Raw genomic sequence first — 21,497 nt, forward strand, 5'->3', positions numbered from 1 at the left:
GGGAATATTTGTTCTCTAGTCTGTGTATTGTCCTAATTATCTGCTGGGAAAAGGAAAGCAAGCATAAAAAAATAAAGAACAATTCAAAGTAGTACGAACTAAGTAATGAAGGAATGATGCAGATCGTGGGCACTATAGAAGATTGTAATTCTCCTTTGAATTATAATTCGCAAGCAGTATTTTGGTTAGGTTTGCCCTAATAAATTACCAAATGCCACCAGAAGACACATCTAGGGGAGGGAAGGAGACAAGGAGAGAGGGAGAGAGAATTGCTAATTGATAGATCCGAAGGTACCATTCTTGATACAGCATGTTTTCAGTAGCTTTTAAATTACCCACAGAGATGAGTATCCAAAGCTTTGACAACAATTGCAAAGAAACTCTGATTGTTGATGCAGGAATCCAGTTTTAGAATAAACAGTACTCCCACTGGGGTTTTTTTCTGCTTCATCTATATGCAAATTATATGACAGTATTTGTTAGAACATGCATTCTCAGATAATTAGTATGGGCTTCACTTTTATAGTTTTTTTAATTAATGTTTTTGTCTTTAAACTAAAAGATAATTAAAATGTTAAACATAGGAAAGAATTTATCATTTATGAAAACAGTAAATGATAAATCAAGTAACAACACTGAAGTCAGATTCTCCTCACTACCTAATTTGCTCCTTAGATCAAGTTGACAGGAAGTGAGATATTCATTTAACCAAATGCTGAAACGTAGAATTTTACAGCTGGAAGTAAAACGCTAAAGATCACTGTACTCTGAAGTCCTAATTCAATATCAAGTACATGATAGGTTCTTAATAAATACTTTTTAGTTAAGTTGGTTCATCTGTGAGACCACGCCTTTCATTTTACACATTAAGAAGCTGGAGCCCGGAGAGGTTAAATGATTTGCTGACAAGGTAGTGGCAAAATAAAGAACGGATCTCAGTTTTCTTGACACCTAATCCAGTGACATTTTCACTGTGTCAAAGTAGGTCTGTTGTATAGAAATATTCACTGAGCTCAGAGAATGTGAAGATTATTCATCTGTTACCAACCAAATTCTCCCTGTGGCTTCCAGCAGCTACAGGGGTGGGGGAACTAAGGGCCTCCAGGCCACATGTGACCCTCTAGGTCTTCAAGTGCTTTCTGAATTCAAACAAAGGAATGTACTTGAGAACCTAGGGGGTCACATGTGGTCTTGAGGTCACAGGTTTCCCACCCCTGATAGAATATCAACTTTCCTCTGTGGTATCTCCTCTGGTCAAACTCCAGCAATCAAATAGTGTCCAACAACTTTTTCAGACCTAACCTATACCTTCCTGATGTGTTAAACGGGGGAGAGGGGGTAGAGAGGAGGAGGAGGTTATTGTTGAATCATCTAAGTTTATTCAACTCTTCCTGACCCTTTTTGGGATTTTCTTGCCAAAGATACTAGAGTGGTTTGCCATTTCCTTCTCCAATTCATTTTACAGATGAGGAGACTGAGGCACAAAGTTAAATGACTTGACCAGGGTCATACAGCTAGATTTTAATTTAAATCTTCCCAATTGCTGGCCTGGCACTCTGTCCACTGGGCCACCTAGCTGCCCTTTAACAGGGCTATAGTAGATGTTCTCAAGAAGTTTAAAAACTGATAATAGGAGAAAAATATGCAAATACAAAACCGTAATAGAAAAGTGTGCAAAAGTGTAAAGAAGAGAGCCAAGCAAAGTACTGAGAGAAATTTAAGCAGGGTGAAATCCCCCCTCTCCAGGGAAGGTCAAGAAGGGCCCCACGAAAGAAATGAGATTTGAACCACTGTCGTTAATCTGTCAGCAATCACTTAGAATGGAATTCTCCACTACCAGAGAAAAGCAAGCATCCTGCTTTTCAAATATGGGAAGATATTAAACTTGACAAACTGTGGGCCAGTGAGTCCTGGCAGAGTTATAGAATGTAATATTTGAGGAAGGATTTTGAACACCATCATCATATTAATAGCTAACATTAATATAACACTTTGAAGATTTACAAAGTACGTAATAATATCCTAAAAACCCTCAGAGGTAGGTACTATTATTATCCTCACTTTATAGAGGTGGAAAAATGAGGCAGATAAAGGTTAAATGACTTGCCCAGGGTTATACAGCTAGTAAATGTCTGAAGTTAGATTTGAATTGGGTTTTCCTAGCTCCAGAACCACACTCTATTGCACCACATAGCTGCCCTCTAACATCTAGAACAGGAGTGGGGAACCAGCAACCTCAAGACTACATGTGGTGACCCTTTGACCCTCAAGTTTGACCCTTTGACTAAATCCAAGCTTCACAGAACAAAGAGATTGGATTCAGTCAAAGGGCTACACTTGAGGACCTAGAGGGCCACATGTGGCCTCGAGGACAGAGGTTTCCTACCCCTGATCTAGAACATTCTGAAAGGAAAACAATTCATCAAGAACAGGGGATTCCAATTTAAATTCATTTCCTTTTTTGATAAGAATGCTAGATTGCCTGATCAGCAGCACATTGTAAACAGAGGTTTTAGCATGATGTCCTTCTGGACAAAATAAAGCAAAATAATAATGCAGATTGTCTCTTTCTTCACAAACTGGCCCCTACTTACCTTTACAGACTCATTATGCCTTCCTCTCCTCCGTACATTCTACAGTCTAGCCACACCAGCCTTCTTCATATGTGACACGCCTTTGTTCCACCTCTATGCCCTTGCATTCCTGGAATGCATGCCCTCTTTGCTTCTTTCTCTTAGAATTCTTAGTTTCATTCAAGGATCAGATTAAGTGGCACCTTCTGCATGAAGCCCATCTTGCCCCACACCACCTCCAACTATTGGCACCTTCCCCCTCCAAAAATGTCTTCTATCTATTTGTATATACCCAGATTTATTTCTCTCAATAAAATATGAATTTCCTGAGAATGGAGACTGATTCACCTTTGTCTTTGAATCCCTACCACTTAAAATAGTGCCTGGCACATAATAGATACTTAATGAATATCAATGAAAAACATTTTAATAAAATCCTTGCAAAAGGAGTAGAGGAATATATCAAAGAATAAAGGACTATGTCCAGAAAATAATTCACTTTTTCCAAGCTGTAGTCATACCAAGGGATACAAGAATGGTTCAGCATTAGGAAAATTATTATCATAATTAATCATGTAAACAACAAAGATAACAAAAGTCACAGAATTATTTCAATGAATTCAGGGAAATAAAACCTTGAGAAAAATTTAACACATTTAGAATCCTAAACAGTGCAGATATTGAAGAGTCCTTTAATATGATCAAAAACATATTTAAAACCAAGAGTTAGCATGGTTTGCAATAGGAAAACCTTAGAAATTTTCCCAAGTTAAGCAGTGTCAAGCAAACATATCTTCTCTCCCCACATCAATTTTTAGAAATGTTAGCTAGAATAAAAAAATAAAAGAACAAAATTAAAGATATAAACGTTGTCATGGAGGAGACAGAACTATTCCTATTTAATGGTGTGCTTAGAAAATTACAAAGATTCAGGTAAGAAACTAATTGAAATGATAAATTACCATATCAAGATGGCAGGATGCAAAATAAATCCATGAAAGCTTCAGCTTTTACATACAGTTCTAGCAGAATCCAGGAAGCAGCCATAATAAGAGAAAATCCACTCAAAGTAACTGCATAATACAGGAACTATTTAGAAATTAAGTCATCAAGACACACACAGAATTTAAATAAACACAATACAACCATAACTACAAAACACTCGCCACAAAAGAAAGGTCCCATTTCATTGGAAAGATAATCATTGTTCATGTCTGGATCATTCCATTATAAGTCGAATCATATGATTTAAGTTAATTTATACATTGAGTGCTAAACCAACTAAATTACCAAGAAAGTATTTTATAGAATTAGATGAAATAACAATTCAATTCATTCTTTTTTTTCTTTATTAAATTTATTTATTTAACTTCTAACATTCATTTTCACAAAATTTTGGGTTACAAATTTTCTCCCCTTTTATCCCCTCCCCCCCCAAACACCAAGCATTCTAATTGCCCCTATGACCAATCTGCTCTCTCTTCTATCATCCCTCTCTGCCCTTGTCTCCGTCTTCTCTTTTGTCCTGTAGGGCCAAATAGCTTTCTATACCCCTTTACCTGTATTTCTTATTTCCTAGTGGCAAGAACATTACTCGACAGTTGATCCTAACACTTTGAGTTCCACCTTCTTTACCTCCCTCCCTCTCCACCCCTTCCCTTTGGAAAGCATGCAATTCAATATAGGCCAAATCTGTGTAGTTTTGCAAATGACTTCCATAATAGTTGTGTTGTATAGGACTAACTATATTTCCCTCCATCCTATCCTGTCCCCCATTACTTCTATTCTCTTTTAATCCTATCCGTCCCCATGAATGTCGACCTCGAATTGCACTCTCCTCCCTGTGCCCTCCCTTCTATCATCCCCCCCACCCTGCTTGTCCCCTTATCCCCCACTTTCCTGTATTGTGAGATAGGTTTTCCTACCAAAATGAGTGTGCATTTTATTCTTTCCTTTAGTAGAATGTGATGAGAGTAGACTTCATATTTTTCTCTCACCTCCCCTCTTTATCCCTCCACTAATGAGTCTTTTGCTTGCCTCTTTTATGAGAGATAATTTGCCCCACTCAATTTCTCCCTTTCTCCTCCCAATATATTTCTCTCTCACTGCTTGATTTCATTTTCTTTTTTAAGATATGATCCCATCCTCTTCAATTCACTCTGTGCACTCTGTCTCTATGTATGTGTGCGTGTGTGCATGTGTGTGTGTGTAATCCCACCCAGTACCCAGTTACTGAAATGTTTCAAGAGTTACAAATATTGTCTTTCCTCAATTCATTCTTAAGAACAAAAAGTCATGAGAAAACTATAGGTGAATAGAGATGAACATTTCCAGATTTTGAAATGTGTTGTAAATAGCCATTGAAACTGATTCAAAAACCAGAAAAGTAGATCAGTGGAACCCATCAAGGAAGCAAGAAACAGGAACAAATCTAAATAGTGATAATGTTTGCTAGAAGAATGAGAATTACTAGAAATAAAACTGCTGAGAAAACAGGAAAGCAGTTTGGAAGAAAAATGAATTTAGTCCAACATCTTAAATGTGTGTTTAAACCCTCATAACAAATAAACTGTATGTTTTTTAAAATCATGCAATTTTTAAAATTAGATGATGAGATTAAGTACTTCTCACAGTCATTGAAAGAGGAAGAATTCTTAATGAAACAAAGTATAGAAGAAAACAAAGAAGATATCATTTTGCCTGCATAAAAGTAAAAAGATTTTTTATGAATTAGTTCAACAAAGGTAGAAGTATGAGAGAAATTGTAATGTGGAAAAATGTGTTCCGCATATCATAGATAAAAGTCTAATATTAAAAATATGCAAAGATCTGACAACAAATACTGACTGCCAGGAGTCATTTTCCAATACAGTGGTGTGTCAAACTCTAAAAGAAATAAGGGTCACAAAACCATACATAAAGATCCCTGTTGACCATCTAGAAAACCACATACTAACATTTTCAATGTTTTATTGTATTTTATTTATTTTGTTAAATATTTCTCAATTACATTTTCATCTGGATCACCATGAGGGAGTGTTTCCACCTGCATATGACTTCAGGTGGTGTATTTGATACCTCTGCTCCAAAAAATAAGTAATCAAGGAATATAAACAACAGATAGTTTTCAAGAGATTTTGAAACTATGAATGACCACATGAAAATGTACTTCAGATTATATAGTAAAAGATATGCAAATTAAGACAATTTCATGCTTTCTTTCAACTAAAACTATGTAAATGGTCCAAGATTCTTTAAAATGAACTTTTTTGTTTCATTGTCATCACTGGAGAGACTGTTGTGGTTGTTTGCCCTTCATTCTTGAAGAGGACCATGACATCAGGAAGGTGACACACAAGTGAATTGGATTCAAGTGAGGGACAGCTATGCAAAGTCACTAGACTCACTTTCTCCTCCTGGGTCCATCTGGGTCCAGTGACAAGATATAGATTAGAAAGGCTGGAGAAGGTCCTGGATGCAGTGGGAGATCTTGACTTTTTTTCTATTGGAGGAGCTCTATAAAAACAGGCATGCTAACACACTATTGGTGAATCTACAAAATTTTCCAGCTATTAAGATATGAATTTGAAATTCTATACTAAAATTGACTAGACTTTCCATAACTTTGATCCAGTGATCCCACTGTTTGGCATATACTGCAAGGAAGTCAAAGACAAGTAGAAAAATCCAACATATATCAAAATATTCATAGTAGATCTTTAGTGGTATGAAAAACTGGAAGCAAAGAGGGTCCTAGATGATTAGGGAATAGCTGAAAAAATTATAGTACATTGATACAGTAATTAATGTAATATAGCACACTAATATAACACATTAATATATAGTACAGTCATAGTAATGATATGATCAATATTTTGGGGTAAGAAATAGCAATAGAAGGGATCCAGAGAAAGATGGAAAGATTTATATAAACTGATGGAGAGCAAAGTAAACAGAATTAAGAGAACAATGCATACAATAACCACAGTAACGTAATTGAAAAGATCAAGGACAAGAAGTCAGACTTTGAGTAACCAAAACACAAAAAAGAGATTCATACCTTCTCCCCTCACAGTAAAGGGGAAAGGAATATTAGAACCGAAATTTTTATACAATGTCAAATATCTTAGCTGTAATGGATTTTTTATTTAATTGTTTTTATTTATCACAAGGAAGAATTGAATCTGGTAGGGGTTGGGTTGAAATGTCTGTGCCTAAAGACAAAAGGCTTCAATAAAGGTATTTAAGGCCATAAAACATATCAGTACTTTTATATATTAATAATGAGAAGCAGGAGAAATCGATAGAAATAAAAAATGTCACAAGAAGACAGGTGAGAATCAAATATTTGGATATTAAGCCATCAAGCATTTAAGACTTTCATAAAAGTAGTTCTTTTTCTAAATTTTAGCAGTAATAAAGATTAATTACAGAGATATCCAATGCTAATGGCTAGGTTGATCCTGAATAGTAACAGTGGTAATACATACTACCTAAATTTTTTTCAACAAGCCATGGAAAATGATGAATTTGGAATAAAAAAGATCCTGCCTTTGCTTTGAGCAAGTTACTTCACTTTCTGTAAAATGAGGGTTTGGACTAGATGGTCTCTAATATCCCCTCTAGAAGGTTGCTAGGTGGCTCAATGGTTGGAGTACTGGGTCTGGAGTCATGAAGACCTGAGTTCCAATTCAGCCTCTGACATTTATTAGCTATGTGATCCTGGGTAGGCCACTTAACCTGTTTGCCTTAATCCATTGGCGAAGGAAATCGCAAACGACTCTAGTATCTTTCCCAAGGAAACGTTGTGGACAGTGTTGGTATACTATGGTCCATGGGGTCACAAAGAGTTGGATACAATTGAACAACAACAAGGTCCTTTCTAGTTCTAAATCTGTGATTTTATGAGACAGCTTTGTAGTTTAAGCGTAAAGGTCAACTAAAACAACAAAAACCACTTTATAAAATTAGATAAAGCAATATTCAAATTTATATGGAAAAGCAAAGGGACAAGAAAAGCAAAGGAAATTTCCACGTGGAGGAGGAGACTTGTATCACTGACTCCTATGATCCACTGCAGTAAATTTCACATCGATCAATGTCCTAAAATGAACGGCAGCTTGGGTCAGCAGAAAGTCAATAGATCCAACTATGTGAATTTAGGCAAATCAATTTACCTCTCTGGGCCTGTTTTGCCAACAATGATGAGAAAAGCAACCACAGCCAAAGAAAGGATTGTTTTAAAACTTAACAGACCTCCACAGTCGATGCTGAGGATCTATTGAAGGCTCAAAATCAGCAAAGAAGAACATTTCAGCTCGTCTTTCTCACATCCCCCTTAAAAAAAAATCATCATAAATCTTCTACTTGACTACCCAAGGTCAGTTCTCCCAACCGTTGAGAGGACTGTCATGCAAAGCTTTATTTTTCTGGGCAAAAAAATAAAAAAACACAATTATTCCTCAGAGGATGCTGCTTTGCACTCCATTTAGTGATAACATGTAAGAACTGCTCTGTCAGAAATTCATAGCCTTGGAAGCCTCAGAAAATGGCCTCAATTTCTTTCCAATGTAGAGCACCAACAAACACCACTGTGATATAGAATTTGAACTTTTTTGATTATGTACCCCATCAATAAAAAATGCTTAAGCATGTCCTCACAATGTAGGTAAGCAATATTCATCCATTTTAAAATGATATAAATAGATCTGTTTTATTTAATAGTACCCCAAACCTTTTAATTCTCACTTTACAAGTAAAGTGATTGAATGTTTCCTTAATTTGAAAATCTTTGTTGAGTTCATTGTGATACAACAATTCAATGATCTAGTTCTAAATTCAGTTTATTCTGATACTTGGTTTTAATGGTTGCCGTAGATGAAAAAATACCTCCCAAATATCATTGTTATTTTTTAGTCATTTTTAGAATCTTCTTTTTTGAGATTTTCTTTGCAGAGATACTGGAACAGTTTGCCATTTCCTTCTCTAGCTCATTTTATAGATGAGGAAACTGAGACAAATAGTTAAATGATTTGCCCAGGGTTATATAGTGTATATCTGATGTCAAATTTGAACTTAGGTCTCCCTAACTCCAGACCCAGAGTTCTATGCATTGTGCCATCTGACTGCCTAACTCACACACATACATAAATGCATGGAAAATGTTGGCTATAATTATTAAATCATTTTTTCAGTCCACCAATCATGAACAGGTTTTTGTTGAAATTCAGTCAATAAATTTCCATCTTTCGTGATTGGAAGGGAAAGGCAGCTAGGTGGCGAAGTGGATAGAATGCTGGACCCAGAGTCAGGAAGACCAATGTTTACTAGCAATGTGACCCTGGGCAAGTCACTTAACCCCTTTTTGCCTCAGTTTCCTCATCTGTAAAAAGGGGATAATAATGCTGTGAAGATAAAATAAGGTAATAATTATACAGTCCTTAGCACAATACCAGGCACACAGTAAGTACAATGTCAATATCAGCTACTATTATTACCTATTATTGTTGGAGAGGAAGGGAATTTGTCTCTAAAAGTCAGATCTCAAGTCTTAAACAAAGCTGTTCCAGGTAGGGAAAGGCATAAAATGGAAAGGCAGTTGGTCAGATGCCTGGAAAAGCCCTAGTTTCCCCGTGGTAGGAGGTTATCCATTGGGTCGGTGGGTAGGAAGACTGCAGATCAGAGAGTAATTCTGTGCTTGGCTCCTTGAGCCCTAAGATCACTCACACCAGCAGCTGCCCCACCACTCCCCTCTGGCTAGATGCTGCTGCAGCTGCTTGATCCTGGATACCTCATGGGCACTGCTATGCCAGCTTCCCTCAGATCCTATTTAATGTAGCTCCTCCAGAACCTGTTCAAACCTCCCCTGTTTTCCTTTCTGAATTCAAATCTGACTTCAGATATTTACCAGTTGTGTGACCCTGGGCAAGTCACTAAACCCTGTTTGCCTCAGTTTCTTCATCTGTAAAATGAGCTGGAGAAGAAAATGGCAAACAATTCCAGTATCTTTGCCAAGAGAGATGAGAAAGGGGAAGGGAGAGGACAGCCCAGGTGGAAAGCAAGGAGTCCATAGTCTCAGGAAGCAGATTTCCCTTCATGGGCCAGCCTGACCACCTAGGACAATAAACACCCTTGTTCCCATCAGGATCCCATAAAGTATATCCTTGGTCAGTCGTTGGTTATATAGCCAACATCTTATCTGTCCATTTTAAGAGCAAGGCCTTAGGGGGAGGAGCCAAGATGGCAGAGTGAGAGCAACTCATCTAAGCTCTTAGACAAACTCCTTCAGATACCTCTAAAAAGAGAATCTGACCAAATTTTGGAGGTGCAGAATCCAATAGGAGACAGACTATGGCAGATTCACAGCCCAGGACAGATTAGAAGGTCTACAGGAAGGATCTGTTCCTCGGGGGTAAGCCCACAGCACACAACGCAGAGAGTCTAGCACAGTGGAGTGGGAGGGCCCTGGGGAAACCCGAGACAGCAGCAGGTAGAACTGGCAGAGTGGCAGCCCAAGGTGAGAGACCAACAGAGCCAAGCGAGTGACAGCCATTGAGCCCCACATATCAGCCATAGCAGCTCCTGAGACTTTCAGCCCACAGATTAAACGTCTGTAAGTCACCTACTTGAACTTCTGGGACCCAGGATGGTGGAGTGATCAGTAAATGCTCTCTCCTTCCCCCTTGATGACCTTGAAAGAACCATAAAATATATCCCCAGAAAAATCCTGGATCAGTGGGAACAGGAGAGGGGGCAAATAGTCTCATAACACCTGAGGCTAGGAAAATAGCTAAGGAGGATTCCTCCTACTGTGGCAGAGGTGAACCAGAAGGAGAGGGGCCCCAGGGTGGTAGAAACTCGCACTAGGACCCAGGCAAGCCTCAGCGCTAGGAGAGGAGCCCCAGGAAGGATGGAAATTCACACTAGGACCCAGAAGAGCTTCTTCACTAGGAGAGGAGCTCCAGGGGAGGTGGAAACTCGCACTAGGATCTAGGTGTGCCTCAGCACTCCAGGGGAAACGGGAAGACAATTAGGGCAGTTGGGATCACCATCCCCTTAGCTTGCCTTTGCCTAAGTTCAGCTGAGGAGATCTACTGTGACCAGAGCACCCCTCCCCCACACTTAACAAGCGAACCCCAGGGCTGATCAGGAAACACAAAACAAAAACCTGGTCTTAGCTTTTTCACACAAGTCAGCTCAATACCAAATTCTGCAGCTTCTAACTGAAAGAACCAGAAGCCACAACACACAATCACCATCATGAACAAGAAAAAGCAAAACAAGAGTGAAAAAACCATAGAATCTTTCTATGGGGACAAAGACCAAAACACAAATACCAAAGAAGTCAGTAGGGAGACTTCCACCTGAAACTTCAGAAGGGACTATGAACTGCTTGCATGCACAAACAGCTGTCATGGAACAGCTGAAGAAGGAAATAGAAAAACTGGCCAATGATTTTAAAAGTATGAAAAAAGAATTCACTGATGAGAACACCTCAAGAGCAAGGCCCCTGGAAGAATCTGGTCCCTACACCAAAGGTAGCAAGGCCTGCCTGCCTCTCTTGTTTCCTGCATGCCTATTAGCTAAGTCCAGTCCAATGATTCAGTCTACAGTGAAAAATTCATGGACCTTCAAATAGAAAAATAATTACATTACTTATAATAGAGGATTGTGCAGCTAGGTGGTGCAATGGATAGAGTGCTGAGCCTGGAATCAGGAAGACTCATCTTTCTGAGTTCAAATCTGACCTCAGATATTTACCAATTATGTGACCTTGGGCAAGTCACTAAACCCTGTTTGCCTCAGTTTCCTCATCTGTAAAAGGAGCTAGAGAAGGAAATGGCAAACAACTCCAGTGTCTTTGCCAAAAAAAAACCCAAATGGAGTTTTCAGACACAGCTGAAACAACTGAACAAAATAATAAAGGATTAAAAAGGACATTATTATTAGAATTAGGTACTGTTTCTCTTCTACGTCCACATTTTCCAGGGCAATAATCATGGGTCAGAAAGATGGGCTGTAGGGCAGTGATACTACCTCAAAACTTCAGGAATATCAGTTCCATACAAGTTGGGCTTTTTATATCTCTATTCTCACAGATGGACAAATTCCAAGACACCTTCTTTGCCTTCTTAAAGAGAAATTATCCCACCAGAGGTCCAAGCATTATACCCCCTTGATTTCCAAGGTTTGGAAGGAAGTAGCTGCACAAAAACCACCCATCACATCCATTGTTATCTTAAGAAAGCAGGATTTGCCCATCCCTGTTTTATTCTGAGTACTCTGGGGGTTCAGGTGGTGTGCAGAGTGGGCCAAGGGATATATAAAGTGTGCACTACTTCTATCATAGGAAATGGAGAGTGAGGACAGGCGCATATGAGGATTGGGCAGAGAATGACCACCTGTTTCGCTGCCTGCTTGTCAGGGAACCTCAAACTCACTTAATCATCTACCGCAGCCTGCATGAGACTCAAGCAGGGGAAAGGAAGTAACTTCAAGCAATGAAGAATTGTTCTCTTGTTTCTAATATTTTCTTCTTATGTCACCAGTATCTTTTGTATCTCTACCTTGTGCACCTTTCCTTGTTAAAAACCATTGATGAATAAGATGTTCTATTTGTGTCTGATACACATATTAATCAACTTTTAATTAGAAAAAACATACCTTTGATTGTACATGTATAACCTATATCGGATAGCTTGCCATCTTCGGGAGAGGGACAGAGGTGGGAGAAAAATTCAGAACTCAAAATCTTATTAAAAAAATTAACGTAAGAAACTACCTTTACATGCAATTGGAAGAGAATAAAATATTATTTACATTTAAAAAAAGAAAAAACATGCCTTTGCTTAAAGGATACATACATGTGACCCTATGATGGACTATAGAAATCACAGAAATAAATTGGGTGACTCACTAGAGTATTTTTTTTCCAGTCAGTTCATTTTCTATTGTGACATATAAACTTTAATGCCTCAGTGAAAATGGATGTGGTTTTACTAAGTAATATGTCAGAGCAGAGTGGGGTAATTGGAATCAGGAGATCAGTCCCAAATTTAGCATTTCCTAACTGTGTGACTGGACAAATATTTAATTTCTCTGCACCTCTATTTCCTCATCTACAAAATGAGAATAATAATATTTGCATTGCCTACTCCACAAGAGTGATTTAAGAAAAATACTTTGTAAGCTATAAAACATGATATAAGTATGACATTATTATAATGAATAATAATCTGCACAATTTTTTTCTAACATACTAAACCTAGATGTGACCATGTGTATTCACCCAAAATAGCTACCACTGAAAATAAGCTGGTTCCCCCACTGTAGCTTTTCTCGCTGTTCCATGGAACTTTCATATATGCAACAATATTTTTTAAAAGTGACCTTTCCTAATGACCAACCACAATTTCAGAAGTACAATGATGAAACATGCTACCCTCCTCCTGACAAAAAGTAAAAGACTCAAGGGTGCAGATTCACACATCTATCTTTTGGACATGATCATTTCCAGAACTAGTTTTGCTTGACTATGCACATTTGCTAGAAGGATTTTGTTTTTATTTTCCCCCCAATGAGGGGGAAGGGAGTAGAAAGGAGAGAAAATAGATTTTTGTTCATTGAAAAGAAATTTTAAGGATGCCACTTTTCCTACTCTTTTTGTTCCCCTCAGTCATTCCCTTAGGATTCTTGGCATACTTATTCCTTCAGGCTACGCCTCAACCTCCAATTTTCACATTGTTCACTCTTCTTCTCTTTCACCTTTTTTCTCTTTCAGTCCTCAAGGAAGTTTTTTCCCATCACGTTCTTTGGCGCCATCACCTGGATAGCCATTTTCTCTTACTTGATGGTCTGGTGGGCACATCAGGTAAGACCCCCTTTGATTACCTACAGTTTCATTCATTTCCTGCTTCTGGGTCTAAAATGCTAAGGTTGTCCTCATGAATATCAGATGGCCCAACCTACACATTCTTCCTTAAGGCCCTATGTGACCTTCTAGATTCTTAAGTGCGGCCTTTTGACTCAATCCAAATTGGTTCAGTCAAAAGGCTGAACTTAAGGAGCTAGAAGGTTACATGTGACCTTAAGGTCATAGGTTCCCTACCTCTGACCTAGTCGGTTGAACTTTCCATTTAATGGAAATAAAGTTTATTCTACATGTCTATAATAGAAGGAAATTTCAAATTTCATCTACAACAGAGGTTCTAAACCTAGGGCCTGTGACTTTTTTAAAAATATATATATTTTGATAACTATTTTAACATAATTGAATAGTCCTACATAATTTATTTTATGCATTTAAAAACATTATTCTGAAAGAGGGCCTATAGGCTTCACCAGACAGCCAAGGGGTTCATGACACTAAAATAACTTAGGAATCCCTGAATGAGAAGGTAATAAAAATAAAGATATAATTTTTCCCATCTAAGTTCAAATATACCTGGAAATCTATCCATGGAGCCTTTTGTGGACCTAGGTTAAGAACTGATGGTCTAGAATTAGGTATATTTAATTTTGTGAAAGAAACACATGTTCTAGAATGCTCTGTTATGTGCTATTTTACCTATGTCTATTCTAAATGAAAGGAGGTCTTCACTCTGCTGCTCAATATCATAGGAAAACTTGTGAGAGATGATAATTATATTAATAACTCCAGTTTATATAGCACTTGATTATTAACAAAGATAAGACTTTTTTTTTTTACCAGACATAGAAGCTGTGAGCAAATCTGAGAAAAGGCTGTGAAGGAATGGAACTGGTAGACTTATAAGGAGATGCCTATGGGATGTCTAAAGATGACTTAGACACAAATCAGTTCTTGACTTAAAAGAAAAGGGGGAAAAGCCATACCTAAAACAACATAGAATGTTGGAGAAGGAAGGAGACTTAGAGGTCATCTACTGTAGCATCCTCATTCAACAGATGAGGAAACTGAAATCCAGAATAGGAAACTAACTCAACCAAGTCACAGCTAATGACACAAAATCCAGGCTAGAATTCAGGCCTCTTCATGGAGTATTGCTGCTTGTTACTGAGGCCTTGGAAGATATTTTAAGTTAGATCTCTAGCTCTTCAAATATATTCCCAGTCTGAAAATGGAATTGAGTTTTATTTATTTAGATTATGAGACATCTCTTATTCCAAACTTTTTCTCCTATTCAGTTTTTAATAAATAATCATTTAATGAAATGTTTTCTGGCCAAGTTATACCTTCATGTGGTAACCTCTAAAGGCTTTCTATCTCTAAATCCATCATTCTCGTCCATGGAGTCTTCCTAAAGAAAGCCAAATGTTCTCTGATGTCTAGCACTTATACTTCTATTGCCCAATTAGGGCCTTACTGTCTGATTGCCTGTACTATATCATTTAGTACCTTCTTTGATTGGCTCTGGGATCCCATCAATATAGATGATCCCACTGATCATACAAGCTACAAGCCATTCACACCTCATCACCTCACACCATTCTTGGCCATGTCCTCCCAATACATCCTCCAGAGAAGATTTAGCTGACATGCTTCCTCTGAATACTAGTGCCACACTCAGATTATGCATCTGTTATCCCTTGTTCTCATTATAAGATCCCCTGCAGTAGCAATAGAAGATTCTGAAAAACCAGCTTACTAGACTGCCCGTCATTTATGTATCAGTTTAGAAAATGGAATTTTTCATCCACTTTGCTTTTCTTGTATAGATCGTCAGGGCTATCATTTCTGAATGACTATAATCTCATTCAAATCTGACCTGACACCACCTAGCTGTGTGACCCTGGTCAAGTCACTTAAGCTGGTTCACCTCAGTTTCCTCATCTGTAAATTGAGTTGGAGAAGGAAATGGCAAACTACTCCAGTATCTTTGCCACAAAAACCCCAAATGGGATCATGAAGAATCAGATCCAGTTAATCAACTCGACAACAACACAATCATCTCCCTGAGGAAACCCTGTAGTACTCTTAGACTTCATGCAATCAGCATAATGTCATATGTTGGCAGAAGCATCTCATGGGCCTAAACATCTGCAGAGAATTCCTTTTCCAGGCAGAGCCAAGATGGCGGAGTAGAAAGACGCACATACACTAGCTCTTCCCCCACAGCCCATAAAATACGTGTAAAGAAAGACTCTCAACAAATTCTAGGGCAGCAGAAGCCACAGAACAACAGAATGGAGGAGATTTCCAGCCCAGGGTGACCTGAAAGGCCCATGGGAAAGGTCTCTCACCTGATGCTGAGCAGAGCGCAACCCAGCCTTGGCCACTCAGCACGGCTCCCAGAGGAGGACAAGAGCAGGTCTCAGGGGTGGAATCCTCAGCAGCAGTAGCAATGGTTTGCAGATCTCTCAACCCACAGGCAAGGTCAGTGAGAGGGTTTTTTCAGCTGGCCAAGAAGGGAGCAGGGTCTTCCCATATCTCCAGTCTCAGGTGGAGGTGGCAGCAGAGGCTACATCAGTGGCAACAGCAGAGGCTGCATCAGCAGCAGCAGCAGCCACAGCAGCCCCCACAACAGCCTGCATTCATTTTTGGAATGTAAAAACCCTTGGGGGCACTGAGCAACTGATCCTTACCTCAGCCCTCTGTGGAGGCCCTGCCCCCACCTATTGCTCCTGGAGGAATTGACCTGCTGATCTTTATCTCACACTGAATGGCAGCCCTGCCCCCACCTAAAGCCCCTGGGGGAATTTAGCAGCTTATCTGAATCTCAGCCCCCAGTACTGGCTTGGTGGAACTGGAGGCCAGCTGGTTATGGAGAGGAAACTACTACCCACAGATTTGGGGCACAAAAGTTTCTGGTTGTTCCCAGACCAGTGTACAAGCTTGACTGTGCCACCTTGGAGGAACTGATATCTTACAGATCCCTATAGTATACCCTACTCTTGACAAAGGACTCAAAAGTCAAGTAACTGGTTGGGAAAATACCCAAAAAAAAGAAGAAAATAAGATTATAGAAGGTTACTTTCTTGGTGAACAGATATCTTCTTTCATCCTTTTGGATGAGGAAGAACAATGCTTACCATTAGGGAAAGACATAAAAGTCAAGGTTTCTGTATCCCAAACATCCCAAATAAATATTCAGTGGTCTCAGGCCATGGAAGAGCTCAAAAAGGATTTTGAAAATCAAGCAAGAGAGGTGGAGGAAAAATTGGGAATAGAAATGAGAGAGATGCAAGAAAATCATGAAAAGCAAGTCAATAACTTGCTAAAGGAGACCCAAAAAAAATGCTGAAGAAAATAACACCTTGAAAAATAGGCTAACTCAATTGGTAAAAGAGGCTCAAAAAGCCAATGAGGACAAGAATGCTTTAAAAAGCAGAATTAGCCAAATGGAAAAGGAGGTTCAAATGCTCACTGAAGAAAATAGTTCTTTCAAAATTAGAATGGAACAGATGGAGGCTAATGACTTTATGAGACACCAAGAAATCACAAAACAAAACCAAAAGAATGAAAAAATGGAAGATAATGTGAAATATCTCATGGGAAAAACAACTGACCTGGAAAATAGATCCAGGAGAGACAATTTAAAAATTATGTGACTACCTGAAAGCCATGATCAAAAAAAGAACCTAGACATCATCTTTCATGAAATTATCAAGGAAAACTGCCCTGAGATTCTAGAACCAGAGGGCAAAATAAGTATTCAGGGAATCCACAGATCACTGCCTGAAAGAGATCCAGAAAGAGAAACTCCTAGGAACATTGTGGCCAAATTCCAGAGTTCCCAGGTCAAGGAGAAAATATTGCAAGCAGCTAGAAAGAAACAATTCAAGTATTGTGAAAAATACAATCAGGATAACACAAGATCTGGCATCTTCTACATTAAGGGATCGAAGGGCATGGAATATGATATTCCAGAAGTCAAAGTAACTAGGACTAAAACCAAGAATCACCTACCCAGCAAAACTGAGTATAATACTTTAGGAGAAAAAATGGTCTGTCAGTGAAACCGAGGACTTTCAAGCATTCTTGATGAAAAGACCAGAGCTGAAAAGAAAATTTGACTTTCAAACACAAGAATCAAGAGAAGCATGAAAAGATAAACAGCAAAGAGAAGTCAGAAGGGACTTTACTAAAGTTGAACTGTTTACATTCCTACATGGAAAGACAATATTTGTAACTCTTGAAACTTTTCAGTATCTGGGTAGTTGGTGGGATTACATACACACACACACACACACACACACACACATGCACACACAGAGAGAGACAGAGAGCACAGAGTAAACGGAATAGGATGGGATCATATCTTACAAAAATGAAATTAAGCAGTGAGAGAGAAATATATTGGGAGGAGAAAGGGAGAAATGGAATGGAGCAAATTATCTCTCATAAAAGAGGCAGGCAAAAGACTTTTTAGTGGAGGGAAAAAAAGGGGAGGGGAGAGAAAAACATGAAGTTTACTCTCATCACATTCCACTAAAGGAAGGAATAAAATGCACACTATTTTGGTATGAAAACCTATCTTACAATACAGGAAAGTGGGGGAGAAGGAGATAAGCGGGGGGGGGGGGAAGATGGAAGGGAGGGCAATGGGAGGAGGGAGCAATTTGAAGTCAACACTCTTGGGGAGGGACAGGATCAAAAGAGAGAATAGGAGCAATGGGGGGCAGGATAGGATGGAGGGAAATATACTTAGTCTTACACAACACAACTATCATGGAAGTCATTTGCAAAATTACACAGATATGGCCTATATTGAATTGTTTGCCTTCCCAAAGGGAATAGGTGGGGAGGGAGGGGTGAAGAGAAGTTGGAAGTCAAAGTTTTAGGAACAACTGTCCAGTACTGTTCCTAGTACTACTAGGAAATAAGAAATATGGTAATGGGGTATAGAAAGTTATCTGGCCCTACAGGACAAAAGAGAAGATGGGGACAAGGGAAGGGAGGCATGTTAGAAGAGAGGGCAGATTGGTAATAGGGGCAATCAGAATGCTCGGTGTTTTGAGGCAGGGGAAGTGGACAAATGGGAGAAAATTTGGAACCCAAAATTTTGTGGAAATGAATGTTAAAAGTTAAATAAATAAATTTTAAAAAATTATGGGGCTACCTGAAAGCCATGACCAAAAAAAGAGCCTAGACATTATCCTTCATGAAATTATCAAGGAAAACTGCCCTGATATTCTAGAAGCAGAGGGCAAAATAAATCTTGAAAGAATCACCAATCACCTCCTGAAAGAGATCCAAAACCAGAAACTCCTAGGAGAATTCCTATTCCACTTGTACTTTGAGTAGACATCTCCTATAATGGTAGCAAATACTTTTGGTACATGCATGTACACACACAAACACGTGCACACATGCATATATGTACATACTTGCCAAAGGTATTACTGTGTCGTTATATAAGTGGACATTTTATCAAGTTAGAAGAAGGAATAAAGATACAATGCTCTTGTAAGTACAGCAGCTCAAAACTTTCTTAGTTTTTAAAACCTTGATATCAGGCCATCAGGTATATGTAGATCAAGAAATGGATAGAGAGCCAAAGACAATGGCACTGATTATTGCCATTTCTTGTAAAAGTTTAAATGATATAAAGGAGTCCCTACAACAAGAAAACCAAAGGAACCCATAGAAGTCCTTGACCCACAATACCTGACAAGGAGATAGTCATAGAAATCAAGGGCAACCCTGGTATAGAGTACAACCTTATTGTCAGAACGTTACAAAGAAGGGTGATGGAATATTGGGAACAGAAAGCAGTGCTTCCTTCACAAAAGAGTGGAGAGCCATGGAAAGGAAAAGGAGTCTTAAAGAAACTTCCTATAAGACTCCATTCAGCCAAATCATACTAAGAGTTCTTAGAGATTAAAGCAGAAGGATGACAAACAGAAGCAAAATGGAACTATACATTTATTCTCATTATCAACGCCAGGGGAGCTGCCACCTTTGTTCTCTCCAGCCTCAGTATTCAATGTGCTGCATAAAGTTGTCTAACTGGCTCTTAAGAAAATGAAGGTGGTGAAAGAAAGTAAACCAAACACAAAAGAAATCCATGTTGAAGGTGGTGCAACTCTGAAAGCACTGAGAGATTAATTGTCACTATATCTCATAAGAGGAAAAAAAACTGAGAATTTTCTTTGATTTTTGTATTTAAAGGTAGAGGACTTTAAAATACATGTGTACTTCCTTTGCTTAACATAATCTCAAGGCAAGGTCTTAACACTTCAAAACAGATTCAATGGGATTTAATGAAAACTCAAAAGCTAAAGAAAAATATAACATTGATAAAATGCACTGCAGAAAATTCATTGAGTTTAAGTATGATGCACCCAGCCCTTCAACGAGAGGACAAAAAAGCAATTTTTGATTACTACTAATAGGCTTCTGACTACTAGTTGTACTTGACTTTAGCTGTCTTATTTTCCTCAGTAGTGGCAAGCATCATTGGTCTTCCTAAGAAACCCTCTTTCTTATAACAGCCATTATTTCCAGAATCCCATGAAGACATTTCTTGCAAATACCTTTCAGAAATTATTCATTTTGACAGATGCTTTTCAGCCTACCCACTTCCAAAATGAACAGAATGCTTGTCATATTTTTGCGGTGAACAAAAACACAAAGAAAACCTAAGCATATTTTATTTTTTCATATAATCAATCACAGAAACCAGTTAGGTGTTTAGTGTGTGTTCGTCCTTCATTGCTAAAGAAGACCATGCCATCAGAGAAATAACGACATGACTTGCACTTGACTTTGTTTTGAGTGAGGGAGGGCTGTGCAGGTCACCAGGCTCACTTCTCCTCCAGAGCCATCTGAATCCAGTGACCAGATATTCATCAGGATGACTGGAGATGACCTAGGATGAGGCAACTGGGGTTAAGTGACTTGCCCAAAGTCACACAGCTAGTGAGTGTCAAGTGTCTGAGGTGAGATTTGAACTCAGGTCCTACTGACTCTATCTACTGCCCCACCTAGCTGCCTATTAGGTGTTTAGTAGTTTAACAGTAACTACCCTGCCCTTCTTTCCCCCACCCCCAACTACCTGAAGATCAGATATATTATATTTCATCCCTTCCCCAGGGTTCTATTCTGCCTTTAAGATGGTTGGGGGATGTCCACACTCCCTGCCATTGGCACCAGCCCTGCTGGTGATGTTTCCCCAACTGCAGTTATCTATGCATTCCAATTCCATTTTACCAGTTAATAGCAGATTTACTTTTATATAGCGAATATTTGCTTCAAATGTATAACAAGGTAAAACATATAAACATTTCTACCCCCACTACCTAGAGGAGTAATTCCCTCCTGCTTCACTTTATACTCTGAGAAAGGAAAAGGATTAGGTTCACAGTTTGACACAGTCTCACCAAATTTCAAGTCCAAAGCCCACCTTAGGTTCCAGTCCCAGCACACTCTGGTTTCTCAGGGCTTCCCTGCTGGGGTGGCACATCCAATCTGATAACCTGGTTCTAAGGCTATAATGGCTCAAATCTGGGTCTCTTGGGGATTCCCCCACCTGTTCCCAGAAATGAAAAGGACAAATGAAACAAAACGAAACAACACCCGAAGCCTATTTCTTGGAGTTGTGAGAGGAAAAAAAAAAAAGAAGTTAGCCTTTCCCATCTCACCAGTTCAGTTCATGATGCCCATGCTGTGGATGAACTTTGACCTCCACTTTTCTGAACATCATGGAAAGAAGAGCTTGATTGCACTAGTCTCATAGTTTTAAAGATGCAGTCTGTTCTGACTACATAGCCAATGGAAAGAGTTTACTCCTATTCATATGGTAATGAAATGCAGAATGACTTCTCTTAGAAGTAGTCCCTGGCATTTTGCACATAACTATCTCCAAAGCCTCAGTTATATTTAAAATCCAACTTATAGTCAGTTTCCATCTCTTCCTTTTCTCTCCTCTCCACAGTGATCAGATTGCAGAAATATTTTTCCCCTGACTTGATGACTGTGAAAAAGCTAAGAAATTAAGTTTG

At 38.8% G+C, this 21,497-nt stretch overlaps 1 protein-coding gene across 4 annotated transcripts in view; it reads left to right on the top strand.

The window, feature by feature from the left end:
* The window catches only part of SLC24A2 (solute carrier family 24 member 2), a 318,354-nt gene that overhangs the window by 280,904 nt on the left and 15,953 nt on the right, over positions 1-21,497 (top strand). For all 4 annotated transcript variants that reach the window (XM_072596682.1, XM_072596681.1, XM_072596684.1 and 1 more), the window contains one exon: positions 13,354-13,443. In XM_072596682.1, coding sequence (XP_072452783.1) covers positions 13,354-13,443 — 90 coding nt within the window. The remainder of the gene's footprint in view (positions 1-13,353; positions 13,444-21,497) is intronic.

The sequence above is a fragment of the Notamacropus eugenii genome, chromosome 3 (genome assembly GCF_028372415.1).
Source record: "Notamacropus eugenii isolate mMacEug1 chromosome 3, mMacEug1.pri_v2, whole genome shotgun sequence".
Taxonomy (NCBI): Eukaryota; Metazoa; Chordata; class Mammalia; order Diprotodontia; family Macropodidae; genus Notamacropus; species Notamacropus eugenii.